This window comes from Pipistrellus hanaki, assembly GCF_964339955.1.
Source record: "Pipistrellus hanaki genome assembly, chromosome: 2".
Lineage (NCBI taxonomy): Eukaryota > Metazoa > Chordata > Mammalia > Chiroptera > Vespertilionidae > Pipistrellus > Pipistrellus hanaki.
The window spans coordinates 141,764,868-141,790,091 of NC_140504.1; the positions used below are offsets into that span (position 1 = coordinate 141,764,868).

The window sequence follows — 25,224 nt, forward strand, 5'->3', positions numbered from 1 at the left end:
TTTTATTAGATAGGATAGAGGCCTGGTGCACGGGTGTGGGCCAGCTGGTTTGCCCTGAAGGGTGTCCCTGATCAGGGTCGGGTTCCCTTGGGGTATGGGGTGGGCTGGGTGAGGGGCCTGTGGTGGTTTGCAGGCCAGCCAAGGCCTCTTGCGACCCAAATGGAGGCCCTGGTGTCTGGAATTTATTTATTTTCTACAATTGAAAGTTTGTAGCCTGGAGCGGAGCCAAGCCTCCTGCTTGCTCTGTGGCTGCTGCAATTTCTATTTGGATTTGTTTACCTTCTATAATTGAAACTTTGTATCCTCGAGTGTAGGCCTGGGCTGGCCAGGGTGTGTGGAAAGCTTGCCTTCCTCCTGGGAAACCCAAGCCTCCCTCCTGATAGCCATCTTGGTTGGGTTCATTTGCATACTCACTCTGATTGTCTGGTGGGCGTGGCTTGTGGGTGTAGCAGAGTGATGGTTAATTTCCATATTACTCTTTTATTAGGTAGGATTATGCAGTATATTTGAAAATTTGGAGAAATTTGTTATGTGGAATTTTTAATGAGTATTGATTAATAGTTTAAAAAATAAACAATTGACAAATTATCCTTAGAGTACTTAAATACAACATTGTTTATGTTTTCTGTATATTAAATTAACATATAGTATTCCCTCCTTAGCAAGAGTCCCAGAGGTTCAGTATTGAATAAGTCAGTGAATTTATTTGGCTATCAGACTTGTAGATACTCAAATAGATAATGCCAAGTATATTCACAAAAACCAGACATTTATTTAAATTGTTTATTTACTGTGGATGATCCAATGAAAGTGTCTGGAAAATATAAGCGAATGAGTTTCACTTGTTAACGAGTGATTTTTTTCTTTTTTCCTAATTAAGAATCACCGAAGATATATGTAATAAGTGAAACTTTTGACCCGGAAGTTTTTTTTAACCATTCATATTTATTTTTTAATATTTTGAGCTAAATAAAATGCACTGTGTGGAAGTATAAAAGATATTATTGGGAAATCATATCCACTTAATCCTAAGAATTGAATTCTAAGAATAAATGTAAAATTTTTTTCTTCTGCCTTTTTCATTTTTTTATTTTTCCAATTAAAAGTGCATTGTTTTTACCTAGAAATATCTTTCAGACTATATATATAGTGGCACAATGAAATAAGACCCCCTCCAAATATCTGTATTCTTTCAAATTTAAGAGTGAGTCTTTGCGGCAACCAAAAACAAAAGAACAAGAAGAGGATCTAACAAGTCAGACCTTATTTGTTCTCAAGGACATGAAAATCCGTTTTCCAGGGAAATCAGATGCAGAATCACTACTTCTGGTGGAAGATGTGAGTATTTGACATGTATAAAATTCCAAGGACCTTATTTAAAAAAATATATATATATATATATTTTATTGATTTTTTACAGAGAGGAAGAGAGAAAGATAGTTAGAAACATCTATGAGAGAGAGAGAGACATCGATCAGCTGCTTCCTGCACCCCCCCCGCCCCCCCCGCCCCCCCGCGCCCCCCCCCCCCCCCCCCCCCCCCCCGGGGATGTGCCTACAACCAAGGTACATGCCCTTGACTGGAATTGAACCCGGGACCCGTCAGTCTGCAGGCCAAAGCTCTATCCACTGAGCCAAACCGGTTTCGGCAGGAGCTCATTCTTTTTATTCTGCTTAGGATATTAACATTTATTTACCCATGGAGGCATTCTCAGTGTTATAGTAAACTTAACTGATGTTCTCTTTAACCTCCTCAAGCTGCAGAAAATACAGGGGCTATTTGAATTATTATTATTCATGAGCAGTGAGATTACCTTTATAATTAGCAATGCAAAATACCTTTTAGTTCATTGTCCTATTTTAATGATGCAACCAAGCAAAAATGATTTATGTTATTCAATTATTGCTCTTAATGTTTAAAGAACTATCAAGTTAAAGCTGCTTCTATAAAGATTTAGAAAGATCTAATATCGAAGTGATATGTAATAAAAAAAAAAAAAGTAGGCTTTGGGGATAAAGTATCAAGAATGTGATACCATAAATGATTTTGGTTAAATTTTGAAATGGCTTATGCTGTGTTTTTCTTGTTACATACACATTTGCACCACCCAGTGGAACATTCTAAAATGGCAGAGTCCTAAAATTCACACTAAACTCAATGACTTTAACTTATTAGAAAGGTCCACGTTATTTAAATATTTTTGGTGAAAAAACATTTAAAGTTCTATGTCTTCATTCAAACATTCTTTTCAAATTGCTGTTCATAGATAATTCCTCAATAATAGAACTTTATTTTCAGGTTTCCCTAATATTACTTTTTTTCCCAGTGGCGAGGGCACCATCTAGTGGCCAGTTGTAAGATAAAAACCACAGATATGCACTGGCCTTTTTTTCACTTTTTAGCATTAAGTTTGTCTAAAGCAGTGTTTCCCAAACTTCTCTCATGATGAGAATCACCTGGTGGAGTTGTTAAAATACAGATTCCTGAATCCCAACTAAGAAGTGTTAAACTAGAATTTTAGGGAGCATACAGGTAAAATTGTATACAAAAATTCAAGTTTATATACTTAAGTATACAATTTTACCTGTATGCTCCCCAAAATTCTAGTTTATATACTTAAATATACAATTTTACCTTGCTCCCAAAAATTCTAGTTTAGCACTACTTAGTTGGGATTCAGGAATCTGTATTTTAACAACTCCACCAGGTGATTCTCATTATGAGAGACGTTTGGGAAACACTGGTCTAAAGCAACTATCTAGAAACAAATACCAAAACAAGTAATAAAAACGACTTTATTAGTTTAAAAAATCAATCATGGATATTTCTATTTTGTAATCATGACATAGTTGTAACCAAAACCCCCAAATATTTTGCATTGTGTTGTTATATATTTAAAAAAAAGTAAAAATAGCATCTTGTCTGCAGATGAGCTGCTATTTGTTACATCAAGGGAAAAGGAATACAAATTGATATTAGTTGTAAGTCACTATGATAGACATGCTTTTATTTATGTTATCTTATTTAATCAAGTTCTTTTCTAAATATAGCCAATGACTTTGTACCAGATAGTTTGCTTTGATTTCTTAGCTATATTAATAAGATACTATCGTTTTAAATCAGATGATCAGAGAGTAGAACTAATATTTGTGGCTAATGTGATTGTTTTATCAAAAAACATATGGGTTTACATAACTAATAACTAATAATTAGATCATTACTCAGATTATTTACTATATGTTCACTATAGGCAGCAAATATTTTAATCTATTTGTTACAGTATATCTAGAATATATATTCAGAAATTTTGCAGATTTGACAAAAAAACAAACAAAGGGATAATAGAATCCTAGTTATATATAGGCTATCTTCTATGTATTATTCAATATTCTGTTATTATGGGTGATATGGTTTTGAAATTAAAATGGAAAATCTACTTCAAACCTTATATGCCTAAAGACATTTTACTTTCACTTATTATAGACTCTGTGCTTTTTACAGCAAGAAGCAAAAAATTTGGATTCAGATGGCTTCTTAACCTTATGTTAGAAATCCTTTTTAGTAAAGCAGATATTCTTTTAAAAAATATATTTTATTGATTTTTTACGGAGAGGAAGGGATAGGGATAGAGAGTTAGAAACATTGATGAGAGAGAAACATTGATCAGCTGCCTCTTGCACATCACCTACTGGGGATGTGCCCGCAACCAAGGTACATGCTCTTGACTGAAATTGAATCTGGGACCTTTCAGTCTGCAGGCCAATGCTCTATTCACTGAGCCAAACTGGTCAGAGCTAAACTAGGCATTCTTTATTGCAAGTAATATTATAGTGCTTTCATTTCACAAATTCAGTACTAAAACCAGTTTCAACCCATTTATTTACTTTTTTACTTTTTACTTTTGAGGAACATTCTAGATTAAATTTCTTAATGTTTCTCCCCCATGACAGATCCTTGATAACTGGAAGCTTCATAAAACAAAAGTGGCTTCATATTGGCTCATAAAATTGGACTCTGTAAAACAACGAAAAGTGAGTAATGCTTCAAAGCGAGTTTTCCCTTTTAGATCGTCTTGAACTAGAATGATTAAGCCACATTCATAATCAAACCATATACATATATGTATTTGTTTACTCATTTTTTCAATAAATATTAATTGCATACCTGCTGTTATAGGCACTGCCCTAGATTCCGAGGATAAAAAAGTGAATTAAAAAAACAAACAAACTATGGTCTCAGAGAGCTTACAAAAACTTGAGAGGAACAGGTTCAAGAGTAAAAGACAGAGAAGAAGAAAACAGCTAGTACTGGCATTCTTTGCAAGGAATTTTGCTGTAGAGGGAACAGGGATGGGGGTTAATGACAAGTTTCCTTTAAAGTTGAAGAGATTTAGCCCTGGCCGGTATAGCTCAGTTGGTTGTTCTTTGCACCACAAGGTCACAGGTTCATTTCCCATCAGGGCACATGTCTAGGTTGTGGGTTCCATCCCTGGGGCCCAGGCAAGAGGAAACTGATATTTCTCATTTCTCTCTCACTTTTATTCTCTCTCACTCACTTGGACCATATCTAAAAAAGAAATCAATAGCATGAACTCGGGTGAGGACTAATAATAATAATAATAAGATGAAGAGACTTACAGTTTGTGTGCTGATGAGAATGACCTAGTGGAGAGGAAAGAGAGGTGACAGAAAGTCCTTAAGTAAGTCGGGGAGGTTTGTCCTAACAGGAACATTAATTCTAATTATCTAATAGGAGGGAAGGCAGAGACCATGGCAGTGTAGTGAGAAGATGTGAGGGCTTTAGAGATTTGAGCAGGCAGTGGAAAGTATGTAATAGCTATCTTGGAGAGTAGGAGATGAGTGAGGCCAGCAGTCTGAGGGGCCAGCAAATGCATTGCAACATTATTTTGGAGAAGAGATACAATTTTAATAGCTTTAGTGATAATGTTGTGTTCCTTTAGTAATGCAAGCTATTATTTCCCCTTTCTAGGATTTTATTGCAATAAGATGAAAGTTGACACTAATTAAGTGATAACTTACATATTGTCATCTGAGTAACTGAATTCACTATTATAGTAACACAGTCAACAAAGAATTGCTTGGTGTTCTGGCATGTGCCAAATACTGTGCTGCTGTTGAGGAGGGTATAACAAAGCTGGTAACAGAGGTAGATTGTAAAACACATTGCAAACCCTGAATAGATTTTTGCTATGGCCTTGCTTGATTAAAATAAAGACTTTTTTTTATTAGAATAAGTGTCCTGAATTTTCTAAAGTCCATGTACTTTTTGTAATCTAGAAATTAGAATAGTGTAGGTAAGTTGCTGATTAAAACAAAACAATCTAGAAACAGATTAAAGAATTTATAAGATATTAACACATGATAAATGTGACATTTCAGATCAGTGGAGAAAAGATAATTGTTCCCCTAAATGATACTGAAACAATTGAGTACCTATTTGTAAGAAAATTAAGTTGTAGCCTTATCTCTTACCATATATAAAAATAAATTTCAGATTACAATTTTATGTGTAAAAAAGAAAGTATTAAAAGAAAACATAGAAGGATCTCTCTCTATATAAAAGCCTAAGTGACCATTACAACCGAACAACTGGGACAACCAGAATGACCGGTTGCTATGATATGCACTGACCACCAGGGGGCACGTGCGGAATGCAGGAGTGCTGCTCAGCTGACAGACCCATCCCAGTGGCCCAAAAGCCTGGCTCAGTAGTCCTGCAGGTCCAGTCTCCAGAGAATGGGCCAGGCACCAATGGACCAGCACCGCTGGCAGGATCCCAACAGTGCTGCTGGCCTCCTGGAAGTTAGCTCAGGCATCACAGCCACTTCCTCTCCCTAGATGCTCTGCAAGAAAGAAAGAATATAAAAGCAGCCGCCAGGTGGCTCCTGACAACTGGCATGAATGTCAGCGGAATGGATCTGGATCCCCAATAGGCAAGGGCATCTGGAAGGCCAATCTTGTCCTGCCCCTGCATGTTTCGGGATACCACCTGTGCATGAATTTGTGCACCAGCCCTCTAGTATAATATATTTATAATCTTAGAATGGAAAATAATGTCTAAAGAAAGACCTAAAACTCAAAAATATTAAAAAAGATAGACATATTTGATTACATAAAAACTTACCAATGACAAAAGTCTCCTTAAACCAAGCTGAAAGGCAGAAGCAGTGAGGAAGATGGGGGTATTTGCAGCCCATAAAACACAAGCACCAGTAAACTAACATTACCTATGAATCAATGAGCAAAAGAAACTATCCTATAAATATTAATAAATAAAATGGCAAGTATATAAAAAGGCTATGAAAAGACAATTTATGGATCTTCAAATAGCCAATTCATGTATAAATTGATGCTTGGCCTCACTAATGATGAAAGAAAAGCAAGTAAAAACCATCATATTGGCAATAATTAATAAGACAGATGATATCCAGTCAATGAAATAATGTGGATAAAAGGTTTTTACCAAACAATTAGAGGGAGAATACATTGGTATAACCTTTTAGAAAGATAATTTGCACTACCTATTAAAATGATAGGTGTTTGTAACCTAATGACTCAGCAAAACCACTTGCAGAACTCTATTCTACAAAAGAATTGTTGAGTGAGAGTCTTTGAGTAGGCAGGAAGAGCTTCTAGCCTGCAATGTAGGTCTGACACTATGAGTGAAAGGCAGAAGGGTGGAGTATGAAGACCCTTAGACTTTGGTGAACTTCTGAGAAAGCCCTGGGCAGCTGATGGGGATCCCAGAACAAAGATTGCTTTTCTGGGAATCAAACTGGGCAGACGTAGTCCATTTCTGGTAACCAACCCTGTTGGATCCTTGGCCAGGAATAGTCCGGGAGAGCATAAGCGTGGCTTGAGAGTCGTAGTGATCCTGAATGGAGATGCTGTCAGCTAACTTCACTCTTGGAAACAAGTTAATTCAAATGGCATGTCTCCATGGCTGCCACAAAGGCTGTGTGGGGTGTGATTTAAGTTGACAAACATTTATTGGTTGCCAATTTTGTGCATGAATGATAATATTGGGGATTTGCAGAGTTGTTTCTTTCATTTATTTAATTGTGTATTCAACCATGCATTGAACAAGATTAATTGAAGGACTACCACATCCTGTGCACCATGCTAGGTGTGGAATGCACAAGACTCATAAAAATCTTTTCATTCCATTTAGAGATCATTGTTAAAATATGTGTCTCACTGTTTCTGTTCCAGGATCTAAGCATTTGCTGGTTGCTCATTAGAATGTTGTAAAACTCTTAGATAAGAATGCCATACACAGGAGCTCTTCCACATGCCTTATTTCAAAGTTCCCTTAATGGGTGTAAAATGTAAAGGTCAAGGATGTAGGGATTAAATACTGAAAAGAATCCTCACCAGGTGAAAATGGAAACAGCTAATCTTACTAAATGCCATGTTATGGTAATTTCACACTTGCATAATTTAGCTTTCTGCCAATAATGCAGTTGCTTTATATAGTTTGTAAGGAATATATCAAGTATGAAAATATTGCAGTGTTGTGTTTTGTGAAAAATGCCAAATTTGCTGAGAAGTTTCATCTTTAGGCATAAACTAAGATTGGAGGATGAAGAGAGATAAGTAGTGATATTAACATGGTAGTATATTTGCATTTATTTTAGGGTTCTAAGAAATCTTTGTTTATCAAGTACTTTTTTCTCTAAACAACCATTTTTCTTTCATACCTACTGTAGCTGCTTCTGCATGCATTTTGGTGTTATTATTTTCCATCTCTTTTTATTTTTATTTTATTTTTTTATTTGGGCTGCCATAGATGCTACAAAGAGCTGTTGGTTTTGCACCAGCAAAGATGCCTTTACCCCATAGCCATAGCTGCTGCATGCATTATTAGTACAGCATGTAGTAATGTTAATGTTACTTCTAATCCTCCTCATCTCATGCCATTATTTTAATTTAGGACCAACTGTTCAGCCATATGGAGCAGTTTGTCATTTAACATCTGCACGTTCTTGTAAAAAATATAAATTTGTGTCTGTGCTTTATGCCTTCAAATGTGCTATATTTCTTATGGAAAATACACATCTTTTCATGTTATTAATTCTTTCATTGACTGAGTCTTCCATTTACTTTTTCCCTTGGAGAACTTAATGTTGGATTGGAATGTTTTTAAAAGTCACAGTGTTGGAAATGGATGCCCATATTCTGTAGGTTTGCCTCACTTGAATCCACAGGTAAACACAAATAGCACCTTGCTGATCATTTGTTTTAGTGTTTCAAAAATTTTTTTTTTAATTTTCCATCCACTTTCTTCTAACTCAGAGGTCTAAAAGAGCATTGCAAAAAGAACCTACACTGATTTACCTCACCTCAGCCTGCATTTCTAAACTTATTTAGTGAGTGTTTTACTAAAGGTACAGTCTTTGTCTTCCCATCAAGATTGTCTTTTAAACAAGCTAGTCCTTGCACCAAGGCCCCAATGGAGGGAGTGTCTAGGCAGCCTTGTTTATACACAACAATCCCACCCAATTTCCCAAGTATTTCTTAACTGGAGGTGAATTTGAATCTTAGAAGAGACCATTTGATTCTCTCCTAGGGTAGTATTCTATTGTGTAAATGTACTACAGCTGTTTTATCCACTCATCTACTGATGGGCGCTAGAGCTGCTTCCAAATGTTGGCTGTAAATAGCACTTTAATGAACATAGGGGTGGATATACTTTTGATCAGTGTTTTGGATTTCCTTGGATAAATTTCCAGAAGTGGAACTGCTGCGTCATAAGGCAGTTCCATTTTTAATTTTTTGAGGTAACTCCATATTGCTTTCCGCAGTGGCTGCACCAGTCTGCATTCCCACCAGCAGGGCACTAGGGTTCTCTTTGCTCCACACCCTCGCCAACACTTGCTGTTTATTGATTTATTGATGATAGCCATTCTGACATGTGTGAGGTGATATCTACTATGGTTTTAATTTGCATTTTTCTGATGATTGGTGATGTTGAACTTCACTGGCCATTTGTATGTCCTCTTTGGAGAAGTGTCTCTTCAGGACCTTTGCCCATTTTTAAAAATTGAATTGTTTGTTTTTTGGTGTTGAGTTGTATATGTTTCTTTTTTTATATATATAAATTTTAGATATTAACTCCTTATCAGCTGCATCCCTGATGAATATGTTCTCCCTTTCAGTGGGTTGTCTTTTCAAAAGTTTTGTCTGTGCAAAACCTTTTTTATTTTAATGTATTCCCAGTTGTTTATTTTTTCTTTTGCTTCCCTTGCCTGAGGTGATAGAGAAAAAAAAAATATTGCTATGAGATATGTACCTCCTCTGTTTTCTTCTAGGATGTTTATGGTTTTGAGTCTAACATTTAAGTCTTTAATCCATTCTGAGCTTATTCTTAGGTATGGTGTAAGAAGGTGGTCTGTTTTCTTTTTCTTTTCTTTTCTTTTTCTTTTTCTTTTTCTTTTCTTTTTTTTTTTTTTTTTTGCACTTATCTGTCAATTTCCCCAACCTATTTATTGAATAGACTTTGTTTACCCCAATATATGTTTTTGGCTCCTTGTCAAATATTAATTGACCATAAAGACATGAGTTGATTTTTGGGCTCTCTGTTCTGTTCTATTACTCTGTATGTCTGTTTTTATGCCAGTAGCATGCTGTTTTACTATGGCCTTTTAGTATAGTTTGGTATTAAGTAGCATGATTCTTGCAACTTTGTTCTTTTTTAAGGTTGCTGTGGTTATTCAGGGTATGTTGTGGTTTCACATAAATTTTTAGAATATTTGTTCTAGCTTGCTTTGGGCAGTATGGGCTTTTTTTTAAATATATATTTTATTGGTTTTTTACAGAGAGGAAGAGAGAGGGATAGAGAGTTAGAAACATTGATGAGAGAGAATCATCAATCAGCTACCCCCTGCACACCCTCCACTGGGGATGTGCCCGCAGCCAAGGTACATGCCCTTGACCGGAATCGAATCTGGGACCTTTTGGTCCACAGGCCGACGCTCTATCCACTGAGCCAAATTGGTTTCGGCAGTATGGGCTTTTTAATGGTGTTAACTCTTCCTATGCATCAACATGGTATATGTTTCCACTTATTTGTATCTCCTTCTGTTTTTTTCTTCAGTATCTTGTAATTTTCTGAGTACAGATACTTTACACCCTTGGTTAAATTTATTCTTAGTATTTTTTTGAAGCAATTGTGAATAGGATTCTTTTCTTAGTTTTCCTTTCTGATAGTTCATTGTTGGTGTATTAAAATGCAACTGATTTCTGGGTAATTTAATTTGTGTCTTGCTGCTTTATTGTGTTCATTTATCAGTTCTAGTAATTTTTTTTTGGTGAAATCTTTAGGGTTCTCTATATTCTGTATTATGTCATCTGCAAATAATGACAGCTTTACTTCTTTTACAACTTGGATGCTTTGTATTTCTTCTTCTTGTCTGATTGCTATGGCTAGGTCTACTAATACTAAGTTGAATAAAAGTGGCAAAAGTGGACATCCCTGTCTTGTACCTGATCTTAAGGAAAACACTTGTAGTTTTTGCCCAGTGAGTATGACGTTGGCTGTGAGATTGTCATGTAGTGTCTTGATTACATTGAAATATGTTCCCTGCATTCCCACTGCTGAGTGTTTTTATCATAAAAGTGTGCTAAATTTTATCAAATTTATCAAATGAACATATTGATATGATCATGTGGATTTTATCTTTCAATTTGTTTGTGTGGTGTATCACGTTTATTGACTTGTGAATATTGTACCAACTTTGCATCCCCAGAATAAATCCCACTTGATTGTGGTGTATGTTCTTTTTGATGTGTTGCTAAACCCAGTTTACTAATATTTTGTTGAGGATTTTAGCATCTATGTTTATCAGGGTTATTAGCCTATAATTTTCTTTCTTTGTAGTGTCTTTGTCTGGTTTTGGAATTAATGCTGGCTTCATAAAAGGAGCCTGGGAGTCTTCCCTCCTCTTGGATTTCCTTGAAATATTTGAAAAGGTTAGGTGTTGTAGTTCTTCTTTGAACGTTTGGTAAAATTAACTAGTGAAGCCATCCAGTCAAGAACTTTTGTTTGTTGGGAGTTTTTAAATTACTGCTTTAATTTCACTATTGTAATCTGTCTATCCTCTGTCCAGATTCTCTGATTCGTCCTGAGTCAGTTTTAGAATATTGTAGGTTTCTAGGAATTTATCTATTTTGTTCAGATTGTCCAATTTGTTGTCATAGTTGTGGTAACATTTTCTTACGATCCTTTGCATTTATTTTGTGTCAGTTGTTACTTCTCCCCTTTCATTTTTTTATTTTATTTATTTGGGTCCTTTTTTTTTTTTTTTTTTCCCCTAGATGAGTCTGGTTAAAGGTTTACCAATCTTTTTTTTTTAAATATATTTTATTGATTTTGTACAGAGAGGAAGGGAGGGAGATAGAGAGTCAGAAACATCGATGAGAGAGAGTCATCAATCAGCTGCCTCTTGCACACCCCCTGCTGGGGATATGCCCGCAACCAAGGTACATGCCCCCGACCGGAATCGAAACCAGGACCCTTCAGTCCCCAAGCCGATGCTCTATCCATTGAGCCAAACCGGTCCCGGCAGGTTTACCAATCTTGTTTATCTTTTTAAAGAACCAGATCTTGATTTCACTAATCTTTTGTATTGTTTTTTTAGACTTTATTTTGTTTATTTCTGCTCTGATCTTTATTATAATATTTCCTTCCTTCTACTCACTTTAGGTCCCCTTCCCCCCCCCCCCCCCCCAAGTTCCTCTAACTGTAAAATTAGATTATTTATTTGATATTTTTCTTGTTTCTTGAGATAGACCTGTAATACTACAAATTTTCCTCTGAGGACCACTTTCACTGTGTCCCATAGATCCATAGATTTTGGGTTGTTGTGTTCTCACTTGTATTTGTTTTATGGTATCTTTTGATTTCTTCCTTGATATTATTGTTAATCTATTCATTGTTTAGAAACATGTTATTTAGCCTCCATGTATTGTGTTTCATCAGATTTTTTTTTTTTTTTTGTGATTGATTTCTGGTTTCATACCATTATGGTCAGAGACGATGCTTGATATGATCTCAATCTTCTTAAATTTATTGAGACTTGTTTTTGTGTCCTAATATGTGGTCTATCCTAGAAAATGTTCCATGTGCATTTGAAAAGAATGTATATTCTGCTGCTTTGGGGTGAAAGGCTCTGAAGATACCAATTAAATCTATCTGATCAAGTGTGTCATTTAAGGCCACCATTTCCTTGTTGATTTTCTGTCTGGAAAATCTATTCATTGATGTCAATGGCATGGTATAATTAATAACTGTGATTGTATTACTGTTAGTCTCTTCCTTTATGTCCATCAAGATTTGCTTTACATAGTTAAGTGTTCCTATGTTGGGTGCATAAATGTTTATAAAGGTTAAGCCCTCTTATTGGATTAAATTTAACCTTCTTAACTACAGTGGTCTGACTTGCCATCTATGTCATATATGAAATTTCATGAATACATTAATGTACTTGTATTTATTTATTTATTTATTTATTTTGGTCTTTTTAAAAAATTTGTGGACTTTTTAATTTGTGCTTTTGTTCAGTTATGAGTGATTGTGTGTGTAATCTTTAGATTATTTTACAAGCTTTCATATGTTGAAAGCATTTTTCCATATTACATTTATTTTCCAAATAAAATAAATTAATAATTTTTTTTATCTTTGACTTTGAGACACACACAAATACACCTAGATTTTGCAATATTTTTCCCCCCACTAGGTTTTGGACATAGTGAAAACAAGTATTCGCACAACCCTTCCACGCATCTGGAAGGTGGTTGATGTCGATGAACTACCTTTATATCGGATTTTTAACCGGGTTTTTAATCGCTTACTCTGGAGTCATGGCCAAGGACTATGGAACTGTTTCTGTGATTCAGGGTAAGTTCTAAGATATCTTTTATTATTGTCATTTAAAATATTTTATGGTTAGCTATAAAAGTAGCTCAATAAAAAGATTGGATTTCTTTTTAAAAATGTATTTTTATTGATTCCAGAGAGGAAGGAGGAGAGAGAGAGATAGAAACATCAGTGATGAGAGAATCATTGATTAGCTGCCTATTGCAGGCTCCCTACTGGGGATTGTGCCCACAATTTAGGCATATGCCTTGACTGGGAATCAAACATGACTCTTGTTTCATAGGTTGACACTCAACCACTGAGCCATACCAGCTTGGAAAAGATTGAATTTCTTTAATAATCTCTTAAAACGTTAATTTTTATTACTTGTAATTTTTAGTACTCAGATATAATTTATAGCAGTTAAACTGACTTATTTGAGATGATTAATATGACAACACCACCTAACTAATCTGGATTCAGGATTCAGGGAAGAGAGGTGGTCTTAGTGAAAATCTCAATATCTGTAAGGTTATTCTACTGTTGCCTTTATGTAGCAAACTTCAAAAATTATGGCTCTATTTAGACTGCTCCTCTTCAGAATTTTAGTCTTGCCATACTTGTTATGACTCATTATCATTTTAGCCTTGTGATGATATCTAAAGCCAAACATATCATAACACTCTTTTATTAATAAATGACTTTCCTCTTGGACCTCTCTTAATTCTATTGTATGCTCCCAATCGTACAGGTTAATATCTCAGGAACTCCTGCATCTTCCTTTTCTTTCACTTCCTTTTCCAGCCATCTGCTAAATCCTGTTAGTTTTTCTGTCACATTCCCATTGGCTGCTCTAGATTGTTTATCATCGTTCTTAACAATTATTAAGTACTTACTTCCTACTGTGTTAAATACTTTTGGAGATAAAAAGTTGAATCTAACGTAGATTTGATCCTCAAGAAACTTTTAAAAAAAAATGTTAATAGCTGACACCATACAACTTACAATGTGCCAGGCACAGTTCTAGACACTTTACATGTATTAACTGATTAAATCCTCATAACTTGACTTTGAAACAAGTTCTCTGATTTTTATCTCTTTCATAAACAAGGAAACTGAGTCACGGTTAGTTGATAATGACCTAGTACCCTGGGATTCAAACTCAGGGCGCCTGGCCCCAGAGTTTGTGCTCTTAAGCAATAATCTCTGTGGTCAAAGTAGCACTGCCAGTGGTTGCTAAGCACCAGGGCAGGTGGAGTGGGAGTAGCTTTGAATCCATTTCTTTATAAACTTGGTGGTTTGAAGAGGTGGGTTTAATACTAGATTTTATTTTGCAGCTTTACAAATGAGTTTCTTAGGGCTCCTCAATTTTATGAAACCACGTGGTGGTGGTGTGTGTGTTTGATTTTCAGTTTGAACTCAGAATAGTTCTACTTGTATTTAGATCATATCTAGTCAATGTATAATCCTTTAACTTTGGCCTAACAGCCTAGTAATCAGGGTAACACTGTACTCTTAGTTCAGTTCTGAAGGAATTATTTTAATAAAGCACTCAGCTCTTTCACAGTTAGGTGTAAAATCTTGGAAAAATATAATTCTAATAACTGTGCATCAACTTGATTACTGTCAACACCTTAATAATGAAACAATAAATAAGTAAATCATTCCTTTTCCACATCCAGAATTATTAAAGAATATGGTAGATCTTTGTGGTAGGTTTCTCTAGAATTGGCATAGCGGTATTACTGATTCATCAAACAGAACATATTCATCCCTCTCTCTTGCTCTTGCAGGCCGCTGAAGTCCATGCTTAGTGATTTATTTTTTTCCACATGCAGCTGCCTGGGAATGTTATATTGCTCCACATTCTGAATGTGTTCTCTCCAAGGAGATAGCTCTTGGGTTTATTCACTATGTTTTACTGGGATAGCGGAAGTTTAGGTTTTGTTGAGACTGCAACAAGGCCTGTGCACTTAGGAAGGCTGGCCAATTGAAGTAACGTTTCAGGTGAGGTTTGTAGGAAGAGGAAGAAAGGAGCTGGCCAGGCAGAGCAAAGAGGAGAATGCAGGAGCTAGTGTGGGGAAGGAACACTTTGTTTGGAAAAGATCTCTTTCCTCTCAAAACCCTGGTATGTAAACGCCAAAGAGGAGAATCTGGTGTGGATCCTTTTCAGGGGTCCTCAAACTTTTTAAAGTGGGGGCCAGATCACGGTCCCTCAGAGAGCTGGAGGGCCGGACTATATGAACTACTAATTCCTACTGTAACACCTCGGCTGCGCTCACTGCCCAAAAAACCTGGCGGGCAGGATCAGACTCCTCTGCGGGCCGCATGTGGCCCTGGGGCCGTAGTTTGAAGACCCCTGCAAGTTTAACTAAAGGCATTTTTCCTTTGGAAGTTTTTCATGGAGAAGCTTCCCTTTTAGCATCTTAATGCAAGATGAAATTGTAAGGAATATTCTAAAGTAGTCTACTTCTAGACTAAATTATATGACTACTTGAAAATATACCTGTAACTTAAAATTATGTGAATCTTACTGTTCTCTTATCACTTTCATTTTGATGTGTTGTTGGTAGTACTTTTCAGCTCATTACTCTTTCTGTTCCCTTTTCCCTGATTATATTTAACTTTGGACTACTCATCCATCCATTAGGATTTCTACCAGAGAAGTTAGAAGGTGCTTTCACTTTTCAAATAACTGCTTTATTAAATATTTTGATGAGAAAGGGCATGAAAATTATTGCATTACTGGATTATAGGAAGCTTTTCAAGTTTCTAACTCTCATTAATTACCCCCCTCCCCCTTTTGTTGCCAGAGATATTTGGTATTCTGTATCTTATTGATATACTAGTGGCCCGGTGCACGAAATTCATGCACAGTGGTAGGGGGTGGTGGTCCCTCAGCCAGGCCTAAACGCTTTCCAATCTGGGACCTCTCGGGGGATATCTGACTGCCGGTGGAATCAGGCCTAAACCAGCAGTTGGACATCCCTCTTGTAATCTGGGACTGCTGGCTCCTAACAGCTCATCTGCCTGCCTGCTTGATCGCTCCTAACCACTCTGCCAGCCTTCTTGCCCCCAACTGGGCCCCCCCCCCCATTGACTTTCTCTCCCCCAACTTCTCCCCCTTGCTGACCTGATCACCCTCAACTTACCCCCCACTGGCCTGATCATCCCCAACTGTCCCCCGCCAGCCTGCTTGTCTCCCCCCCACCCCCCCGTTGCTGGCCTGCTTGTCCCCAACTGCCCTCCCTACCAGCCTGTTCACCCCTAAACTGCCCCCCTTCTGGCCTCTTTGCCCCCACCTGCCCTTCCCTCCTGGCCTGATTGCCCTAACCATCTCTGCCTCAGCCCCGCCACTATGACTTTGTCCAGAAGGTCATCCGGAAGGTCTCCTGGTCTAATTAGCATATTACCCTTTTATTAGTATAGATTACTAACAAAAGTCATTTTATTTAATATTTCTCTGAGGGTGAGAATATGCCAGAAAGAACTTTTTAACCATTTTCTTTTTTCTTCTTTTTTACTTTTTTAAATATACTTTATTGATCTTTACAGAGAAGAAGGGTGAGGGATAGACAGTTAGAAACATTGAGAGTGAAATATCAACTAGCTGTCTCCTGCACACCCCCACTGGGGATGTGCCCACAACCAAGGTACATCCCCTTGACCAGAATCGAACCTGGGACCCTTCAGTCTGCAGGCTGACGCTCTATCCACTGATCCAGACTGGTTAGGGCTGTGGGGATCGGGCTGAAACCCAGCAGTCTGACATCCCCCCAGGGATATAGCCCTGCCAAAGCAGCAGGTGGTCAGGGAGGAGCCCCAGCCAGGGCCCAGTGCAGCTCTGCCGGGCACTCATCCTGACTGTGAGCGCATTGACCACCAGGGGGCAGCTCTTGCATTGGGCATCTGCTCCTTGGTGGTCCGTGTGCATCATAGTGACCAGTCAACCGATGGTTACGGTCATTCAGTTGTAACAGTAGCTTAGGCTTTTATATAGAGAGAGATGTAAAGGTAAATATAGCTTTCTGGAAAACCTAAATTCCTGGAATACCTAACTTTTGAGAAATTAGCTCAGTATTTTACAAATACTTGATTTGTAGAGTAACTCAATTTTTTAGGTAGTGTTGGAAAACCATCTTTTTACTTACCCACTGATGGCAGCAGTAAATTCTTAAAAGACACATATTCTATGTTGTTTTTTAATATCATGATTAATTTCCAAATATATATTTATTTTATACCTTTCAACTGTCTGCTGTCACTTCAGTTGTGTGAGTTTCTATTGTTTCTTATTGCTTTGTTGCTAGGTAAGTGATGTAGCTGGTTGCCATTTTTAGCAGCGTCATGAGGTCATGTCTGTTTCCATGCCAACAGGTCCTCTTGGGAGAGTATTTTCAGTAGAAGCCCAGAGGTGGTGACTCCTTTGCAGCTCCAGTGTTGCCAGCGCCTGGTTGAACTATGTAAACACTGCCTGCTTCTGGTTTACAAATATGAAACAGAGACAAGAGGATCACTCTCAGGCATTGGTTCTGACTGGGGAAATTCCAGGTACTTGCATATTTTTCATAGACTATGCGTTTTATACAAAGTGAAGCCACAGGCAGTTTGAAATTGGAAGTCTTTTTGTTTATGGCTAGGGAAAAAGCTAAAGACTGAAAATTCATACATATTGTAGTCTACAAAATCCTTTTAATTTGCACAATGTTTATTTTTATAGGTCCAAACAAACCTGAAGGGGTTAGAAATAAACTACATGGGTATGAGATTATTTGGTTTACATGGTTTTGCTTTCAAAAGCTAAGTAAGAACAATGAAAAATGCTAATAAAATTACCACCCCCACCTCCCAATAGGGATATTTACCATTTAAACTTAAGCCTAACAGTTGAGAAAATGCCTTTATGCCTTTACTACTTCCTACATCATAAAACAAATAAGTGGGACTTCTAGGAATATATCCTAGAAAACCCAAAACACCAATCAGAAAGAATGCATGCACTTCTATGTTCATAGCAACACAATTTATAATACATAAGATCTGTATATACATATTGTATTATATATTATATATATATATATATATACATTATATATATAATATATAATACAATAGACCAAGTGCTATTAGTTGATGAGTGGATAAAAAAGCTGAGGTACATTTACACAATAGAATACTATGCTGCAGTAAAAAAGAAGGATCTCTTACCCTTTGAGACATCCTGGAGGGACCTGGAAAGTACCATGCTAAGTGAAATAACTCAGAGAAAGACAAGTATCATGTAATTTCACTCATATATGGAATCTAATTAACAAAATAAAGTGATGAATTGAGTGGATTCAGAGACATGAAACCATGGCACAGAGTGCAGAATCTTGAAGGGAAGGCAGGGGAGGGTAAGTGGTGGTGGTGGGGTAATCAAACAAAGACCTTATATGCATATATGCATAACCCATGAATGCAGACAGTGGGGAGGTGAAGACCTGGGGCAGGAGATGGGGTTGGGCTAGAGGAGGTCAATGGGGGGGAAAAGAGGACATACATAATATTTCAACACTAAAGATTTAAAAAATAAAATTTGCAGAAAAACACAAAAAAACAGAAAAGCACACAAATCAGTGGGATATAAGTTTGTTAAGTTCTATTTAAAACTTGAGTTTTTATAAATGTTACCCTGTTAAAATAGGTAGTTTTCAAACACATAAAAATAATGTTATTAAGTTGCAAAACATACAGAGTAAATAAGAAATACATTTTTGCACCACAAGACAATCATAGTTCCCATTAGATTTAAAGAAGACTATGACTTTATTTTTAGTACTAGAGCCCGGTGCATGAATTCATCCCTACAGGATGGGGCCAAACCATCCCAGCTTGTGAGAGGGCACAGGCCAGGCTGAGGGATCCCACTGGTGCACGGTTGGGCACAGACGGACACAGGAGGTTGGCCAGCCAAGGAGGGACTTGGGGAGGCCTCCAGGGTATGTCTGGCCCATCTCGCTCAGTCCCAATCAGCGGGACTCCAGTAGCAAGCTAACCTACCAGTTGGAGCATCTGCCCCCTTTATCGTCAGTGCACTTCATGATGACTGGTTGACTGTCTGCTCCCTGGGGGTCAATGCATATCATAGTGAGTGGTTGAGTGGCCTTAGTGCATCATTAGCATATCACGACTTTGATTGGTTGAATGGCCGACCAGATGACTGGATACTTAGCATATTAGGCTTTTATTATATAGGATATGTAAGTTATAGTCCTACTCAGGATAGAAAAGAGTAAACCACGACTTTGAAAAACTAAGTGATTTTTAATTGATTTTTAGAGAGAGAGGAAGGGAGAGAGAGAGAAAGAGATGTGAGAGCAACATCAATTGGCTGACTCTTACACACCCCTTACCAGGGATGGAGCCTACAACCCAGGTATGTACCCTGAGTGGGAATTGAACTGGCAATGCTTCAGTGCACAGAATGATGCCCAACTAACTGAGCCATACTGGTTAGGGCTATGTTTGTCTAATTTAATCTGTAAAAATTAAGAGAGAAAAAAATAGAGTTAACATAATTAAGGTCTATGACTATGTTTTTCTTGATCACAGATTTGTAGGCTATTTCTGAATAATCTTTAAAGATTATATGGTACCAATTCTTTGGAAGAGAGTGGCCTTCATCCTTGGTCTCAGTAAAGCAATAATTGAATAGACATATCAAATGAAAGCCATTTCTCAGAGTTAGATTCATAACTAAACAAAAGGAACTGATATATAAACCCAGATGAGGCCCAGTGCAGAGATTCGTGCACCAGTGGGATCCCTTGGCCTAACCTGTGCCTTCTCACAATCTGAGACCCCAGGCCAAGGGATCCCACCAGTGCACAAACCATGCACCAGACCTCTAGTATGCATATAAGATCTTTGGTTAATCTCTTTCTGCCCCGCTCCCCCCTTCTGAGATTCATCAGTCTGTTCCATTTTTCCATCCCTGTGCAATGAATGTCTGCTCCCTGGTGTTTAGTGTGCATCATAGCTACTGGATGAATGGTCAAACATTAAGGTTTTATATACAATCCTATGTAATAAAAGGCTAATATGCAAATCGACTGAATGACAGAACAACAGGTTGCTATGATGTGCACTAACCACCAGAGGGCAGATGTTCAGCACAGGAGCTGCCCCCTGGTGGTCAATGTACTCTTATAGGGAGAGCACTGCTCAGCCAGAAGCCCTGAGCTGGGCTTGTGGCTGATGAGTGCGGTGGGAGTGTTGGGAGCCTCTCCCTTCTCCATGACAATGCTAAGGATGTCTGTCAGTTAGACATTCCTCGAGTGCAAGAGGTGCAGACCGGGCTGAGGGACTCCTACCCCCTGAGTGCAGAATTTCATGCACCAAGCCTCTAGTTTATATATAAAAGCCTAAGCGACTGCCCTCTAGCCAACCAGCCAGTAGCTATGATGCACACTGAACACCAGGGGGCAGACACTCAATGCAGGAGCTGCCAAACTGCAGTTACTTGGCAGAAGCGGTTCTTGGGTGACGCACCTGGAACCAGAGAAAAGAGAGCCTGATTCTGGGGTGCATCACTCTCTCTTGCAATCCGGGACCTTTTTGGGGATGTTGGAGAGCTGGTTTCAGCCTGATCTCCACAGGGCAGGCTGAAGGACCCCACCAGTGCACAAATCCATGCACCGGGCCTCTAGTATATATCTATGCTAATAAAAGGGTAATATGCTAATTAGACTGGGAGACCTTCTGGGAGACCTTCCAGACATTCTTCTGGACAAAGCCATGGTGGCAGGGCTGAAACAGAGGCAGTTAGGAGTGAGCAGGCCAGCAGGGGGGGCAGTTGGAGGTGAGCAGGCCAACAGCGAGGGCAATTAGGGGTAATCAGACCAGAAGGGGGGACATTTGGGGGCAATTAGGCAGGCAGGAAGGTGAGCGGTTAGGAGCCAGCGGTCCCAGATTGCAAGAAGTGTCCCAAATTGGAGAGGGTGCAGGTTGGGCTGAGATACAGTCCCTTCTCCCTCTCCCCCCCAATACACAAATTTTGTGCACCAGGGCACTAGTACACACACACACACACACACACACACACACACACACACACACATACTACTAGAGTTCTTGGGATCAATTCAGTATTTTGCCATAACTAGACTTACTTGGGAAGCTTTGGGATCTTCAAAAACTTTCCAACCTCAACATTTGTTTCTCTATCTCATGTACTGAACATCCATATAATTTCATATCAGAATGAGGGGTTCTATGGCTAAAAACATTTAAAACCCCCCCTGAGTTAGAACTGTTGGCTTTGGTGATAGGGCCTAGGTATTTGGACAAATCCTCCTCTTATGACAACTAGAAAAGCTGAAAAAAAAATTCCAAAACATTTGCTTAAAGACATCAGAGAGTATTAACCAGGTACTTGTGAATGAGTATGTACTTGTTAGTACTGAGTAATGCTTTTGACAGACTCTTGGGCCTAAGGAAAGAAGTAGTAGTTCAGGGCCTGCAAAGATTGTGTCCTTTGGAAATAGTCTAGATTGCTAGGAGTAATAGTGCTCCATAATTTTTCCAAAGCAAAAGTTGACAGAATTATAGGGAAGCAGACAAATCCATAACCAACCATAAAGGGCAATTTTAATATAATAATTAAACATATTTTAAAAATATATTTTTATTTCAGAGAGGAAAGGAGAGGGAGGGAGAGATAGAAACATCAATGATGAGAGTAAATCATTGATTGGCTGCCTCCTGCATGCCCTCTACTAAGGATCGAGCCTGCAACTGGGCATGAGCCCTTGACTGGAATCGAATTCAGGATCCTTTGTTCCGCAGGCCAAAGCTCTATCAACTGAGCCAAACCAGGTAGGGCAATATAATAATTTTTATAAAAAAATATAGAATATTTTTATATGATTAACAAATTTAACAATCATATGTAAAGGTAAATCAAATAATCTCAGAATACAGTATACCAAGTGCACCAGGAACTTTTTTGAAAACCATATATACAGTGGAATAATAAAACATTTTTCAACAAATTTGAGAAAATTGAAATCATACAGAGTATTTTTTCTGACCACATGCCATTAAGCTAGAAGCAATAATCTATATAATAAAAGTCTAAGCTACTGTTATGGTGGAATGACCAGAACTACCAACTGCTATGATGTGCACTGACCTCTAGGGGGCAGGCACTCAATGCAGGAGCTGTTCCCTGGTGGTCATTGTGCTCTCACAGGGGGAGTGCTGCTCAGCAAGAAGACAGGCTCATAGCTGGTGAGCATAGCAGTGGTGGTAGGAGCCTTGCCCACCTCTGTGGCAGCACTAAGGAGCAATGAGCCAAAGGGTAAAGAGCAGTGAGCAGGCAGACATCCCCCGAGGGGTCCCCAGATTGCGAGAGGGCACAGTGTACGAATTTTGTGCACCAGGCCTCTAGTAAAATATAATCAGAAAAACTCACATTTTGAAAAGAGAAAAAATATACTTCTAAATAACCAATGAATCAAAGAAGAAATAATGACATGGAAAAATATTTTGAACTGAATAATCATAAAAGCATTACAAATAAAAATTTGCAATATGTAGCCACAGCATTATTAAAGGGATATTTATAGACTTAAATGAACATATTAGAAAAGCAGAAAGGGAAAATTTAAATGACCTAAGCAATCATCCTGAAAAGTGACAAAATGACATTAAAATAAACCCAAAGAATACAGAAAAAGGAAATAAAACTCAGAGCAGAAATTAGATTAAGCTAACAAATTCCTGGAAAAACGCATATTATCAAAAGTGACACACAAAGATATAGAAAATCCTAAATAGACTTAACTATTGAAGAAATTGGATCAGTAAATAAAAAACAATTCTCACAAAGATAACTCTAGATCCATATGGCTTCACAATCCAATTTTATAACACCTATCCAGAGAAAAGGAAAGTACATTATGTCAGAATATGAAGACTGTTCAATCTTACTCCTGAATATAGAAGCAAAAATCTTAAATATTAGCAAAATGAACCTTTTTAACATTAATTTAAAGATAGAGTAACATTTAAAAAGTGTTCAATGTAAAATTAATAGAATAAGATCATTTCAAAAGATACAGATAAATCGCTTGCTGGAATTTCATATATAATCATGCTTTTAAAAAATACTTAGCGAGCTAGAAGCAAAAGGTAAATTCTTTAATCCAATAAAGGATAACTACAAAAAACCTACAATAGACATACCTAATGGTAAAATGTTGAAGGCTCTCCATTTGAGATGAGAAACATTTAGCATCGTACTGGAGGTCCTAGCTGACTCTGTGAGGCAAGCAAAAGAAATAAAAGACATTAGATTTGAGAGAAAGAAATAAAACTCATTACTAGCATATACAACTATGTTCATAGAAATCTAAATAAATTCTACAGATAAATTGTGAAGTAAGTTTAACAATTTTAATAAAATAAGTCAAGTAAAATCAATTATACTTTTTCAATATTAAAGTCAAACAGCAAGAATATGAACATTTAGCTGTGATTTTTTTTTCAATAGCTAATACTTAGGAATAAATGTAACAAAAATGTGTCACAAAATATATATGCAGGAAAATGTAAAAAATGGAAAGATATATTTTATTCATTAGAGTCAATATTGCAATTCTTCTCAAATAGTTCTGTACCTCAGGTTCAATATAATCCTACCTAATAAAAGAGTAATATGCAAATTAACCATCACTCTGCTACACCCACAAGCCATGCCCACCAGCCACACCCACCACCCAATCAGAATGAGTATGCAAATTAACCCAACCAAGATGGCTGCAGCCACAGAGAGCAGTTGAGAGGCTTGGGTTTCCCCGGCAATGGAGGAAGCCAAGCTTTCCATACACTCTGGCCAGCCTAGGCCTCCACTCAAGGATACAAAATTTCAGTTATAAAAGGTAAACAAATCCAAACAGAAATGGCGCCATCCAAGGAGCTAGCAGGGGGCTTGGCTTTGCTCCAGGCTACAAAGTTTCAATTGTAGAAGGTAAATAAATTCCAGATACCAGGGCCTCTGCTTGGGTTGCCAGGGGTATGGCTTACCTGCAAACCACCACAGGCCCCTCGCCCAGAGGCTGCCCCATACCCCAAGGAAACCCCTACCCTGATCTGGGACACCCTTCAGGGCAAACCAGTCAGCCCCCACTCATGCACCAGATATTATCCTATCCAATAAAAGAGTAATATGCAGATTGACAATCACTCCAACACACAAGATGGCTGCCCCCATGTGGTTAAAGATCCTGCCCCCATGTGGACACAAAATGGTCAACGGGAGGGAAGTTAGGAGGCACCAGACCTGCAAGGGTCGGCAGTTGGAAGTGATCAACCCTGCAGGGGAGGGCAGTTAGGGGTGACCAGGCCGGCAGAGGAGGGAAGTTGGGGGCAAACAGGCTGTCAGGGGAGCAGTTAGACATCAATCAGGCTGGCATGGGAGTGGTTAGGGGGTAATCAGGCTGGCAGGCAGAAGTGGTTAGGGGCAATCAGGAAGGCAGGCAGGCGAGCAGTTGAGAGCCAGCAGTCCTGGGTTGTGAGAGGGATGTCCCAGATTGAAGAGGGTGCAGGCTGGGCTGAGGGATACACCCTCCATCCTGTGCACAGATTTTGTGCATCGTGCCTCTAGTGCTAATATAAATGCCAACTATTTTTGGGGGGGAGGGGTCGAGGGAGGGGTGAGGAGTTCTAGCTTGTTCTAGCATTTACATAAAAAAGCACACGAGCCAAGAATTAGATAAGACACTCTTAAAATAAAATGGTAAAATGATAAATATTTGTACTAACATTTATAATAAAGCTAAAGTAATTTAAGACACTGTAATATTTCCTAAAAGATAGACAAATAGACCAATAAAACCATTCAGTAAGGCCATAAATAGTCTCAGGCATATATAGAGATTTGGTTTAAACAAATGGTTCTGGGACAATTTGGTTTCTTAATAATAATAAAAAGTAACTTTACTCATACCATATAAAATATAATTTCCAATGAATTGAATATGCAAATGTGAGGCAAAACTAAAGATTTCAAAAGAAAATATGGGGGAATATTTTCATCACTTTGTGGTATGCAAATATTATAAAAAATAGAATCAAAAGTACAGATCATAAGTGAATAGTTATATTTTAATACATAAAATTAAGAACATATGTCATCAGAAGTCCTCATTAAGAGGCTAAAAATGAAAGCCAGAGTAGAAGAAGGTATTGGCAGCTCATATAACCTACTAAATATTCTTATACAGACTGTATAAGAACTCCTACAAATGTGTAAGAAAAGAACCCAAAATACTTCATTGGAAAATGGGAAAGACAATTGAAGAG

The 25,224-nt window shown here is 37.9% G+C and overlaps 1 protein-coding gene across 6 annotated transcripts in view; it reads left to right on the top strand.

Annotated features, from left to right (window-relative positions):
• TTLL7 (tubulin tyrosine ligase like 7) overlaps nucleotides 1–25,224 on the top strand; it is a 172,064-nt gene that overhangs the window by 93,696 nt on the left and 53,144 nt on the right. For 4 of the 6 annotated variants that reach the window (XM_084873208.1, XM_084873212.1, XM_084873209.1 and 1 more), the window contains exons 17-20: nucleotides 1,204–1,338; nucleotides 3,951–4,031; nucleotides 12,758–12,918; nucleotides 17,254–17,427. In XM_084873208.1, the coding sequence (XP_084729334.1) occupies nucleotides 1,204–1,338; nucleotides 3,951–4,031; nucleotides 12,758–12,918; nucleotides 17,254–17,427 (551 nt within the window). Of the gene's footprint in view, nucleotides 1–1,203; nucleotides 1,339–3,950; nucleotides 4,032–12,757; nucleotides 12,919–17,253; nucleotides 17,428–19,197; nucleotides 19,334–25,224 lie in introns of those variants that run through there. The other 2 variants (XM_084873211.1, XM_084873213.1) reach the window with 2 other exon arrangements.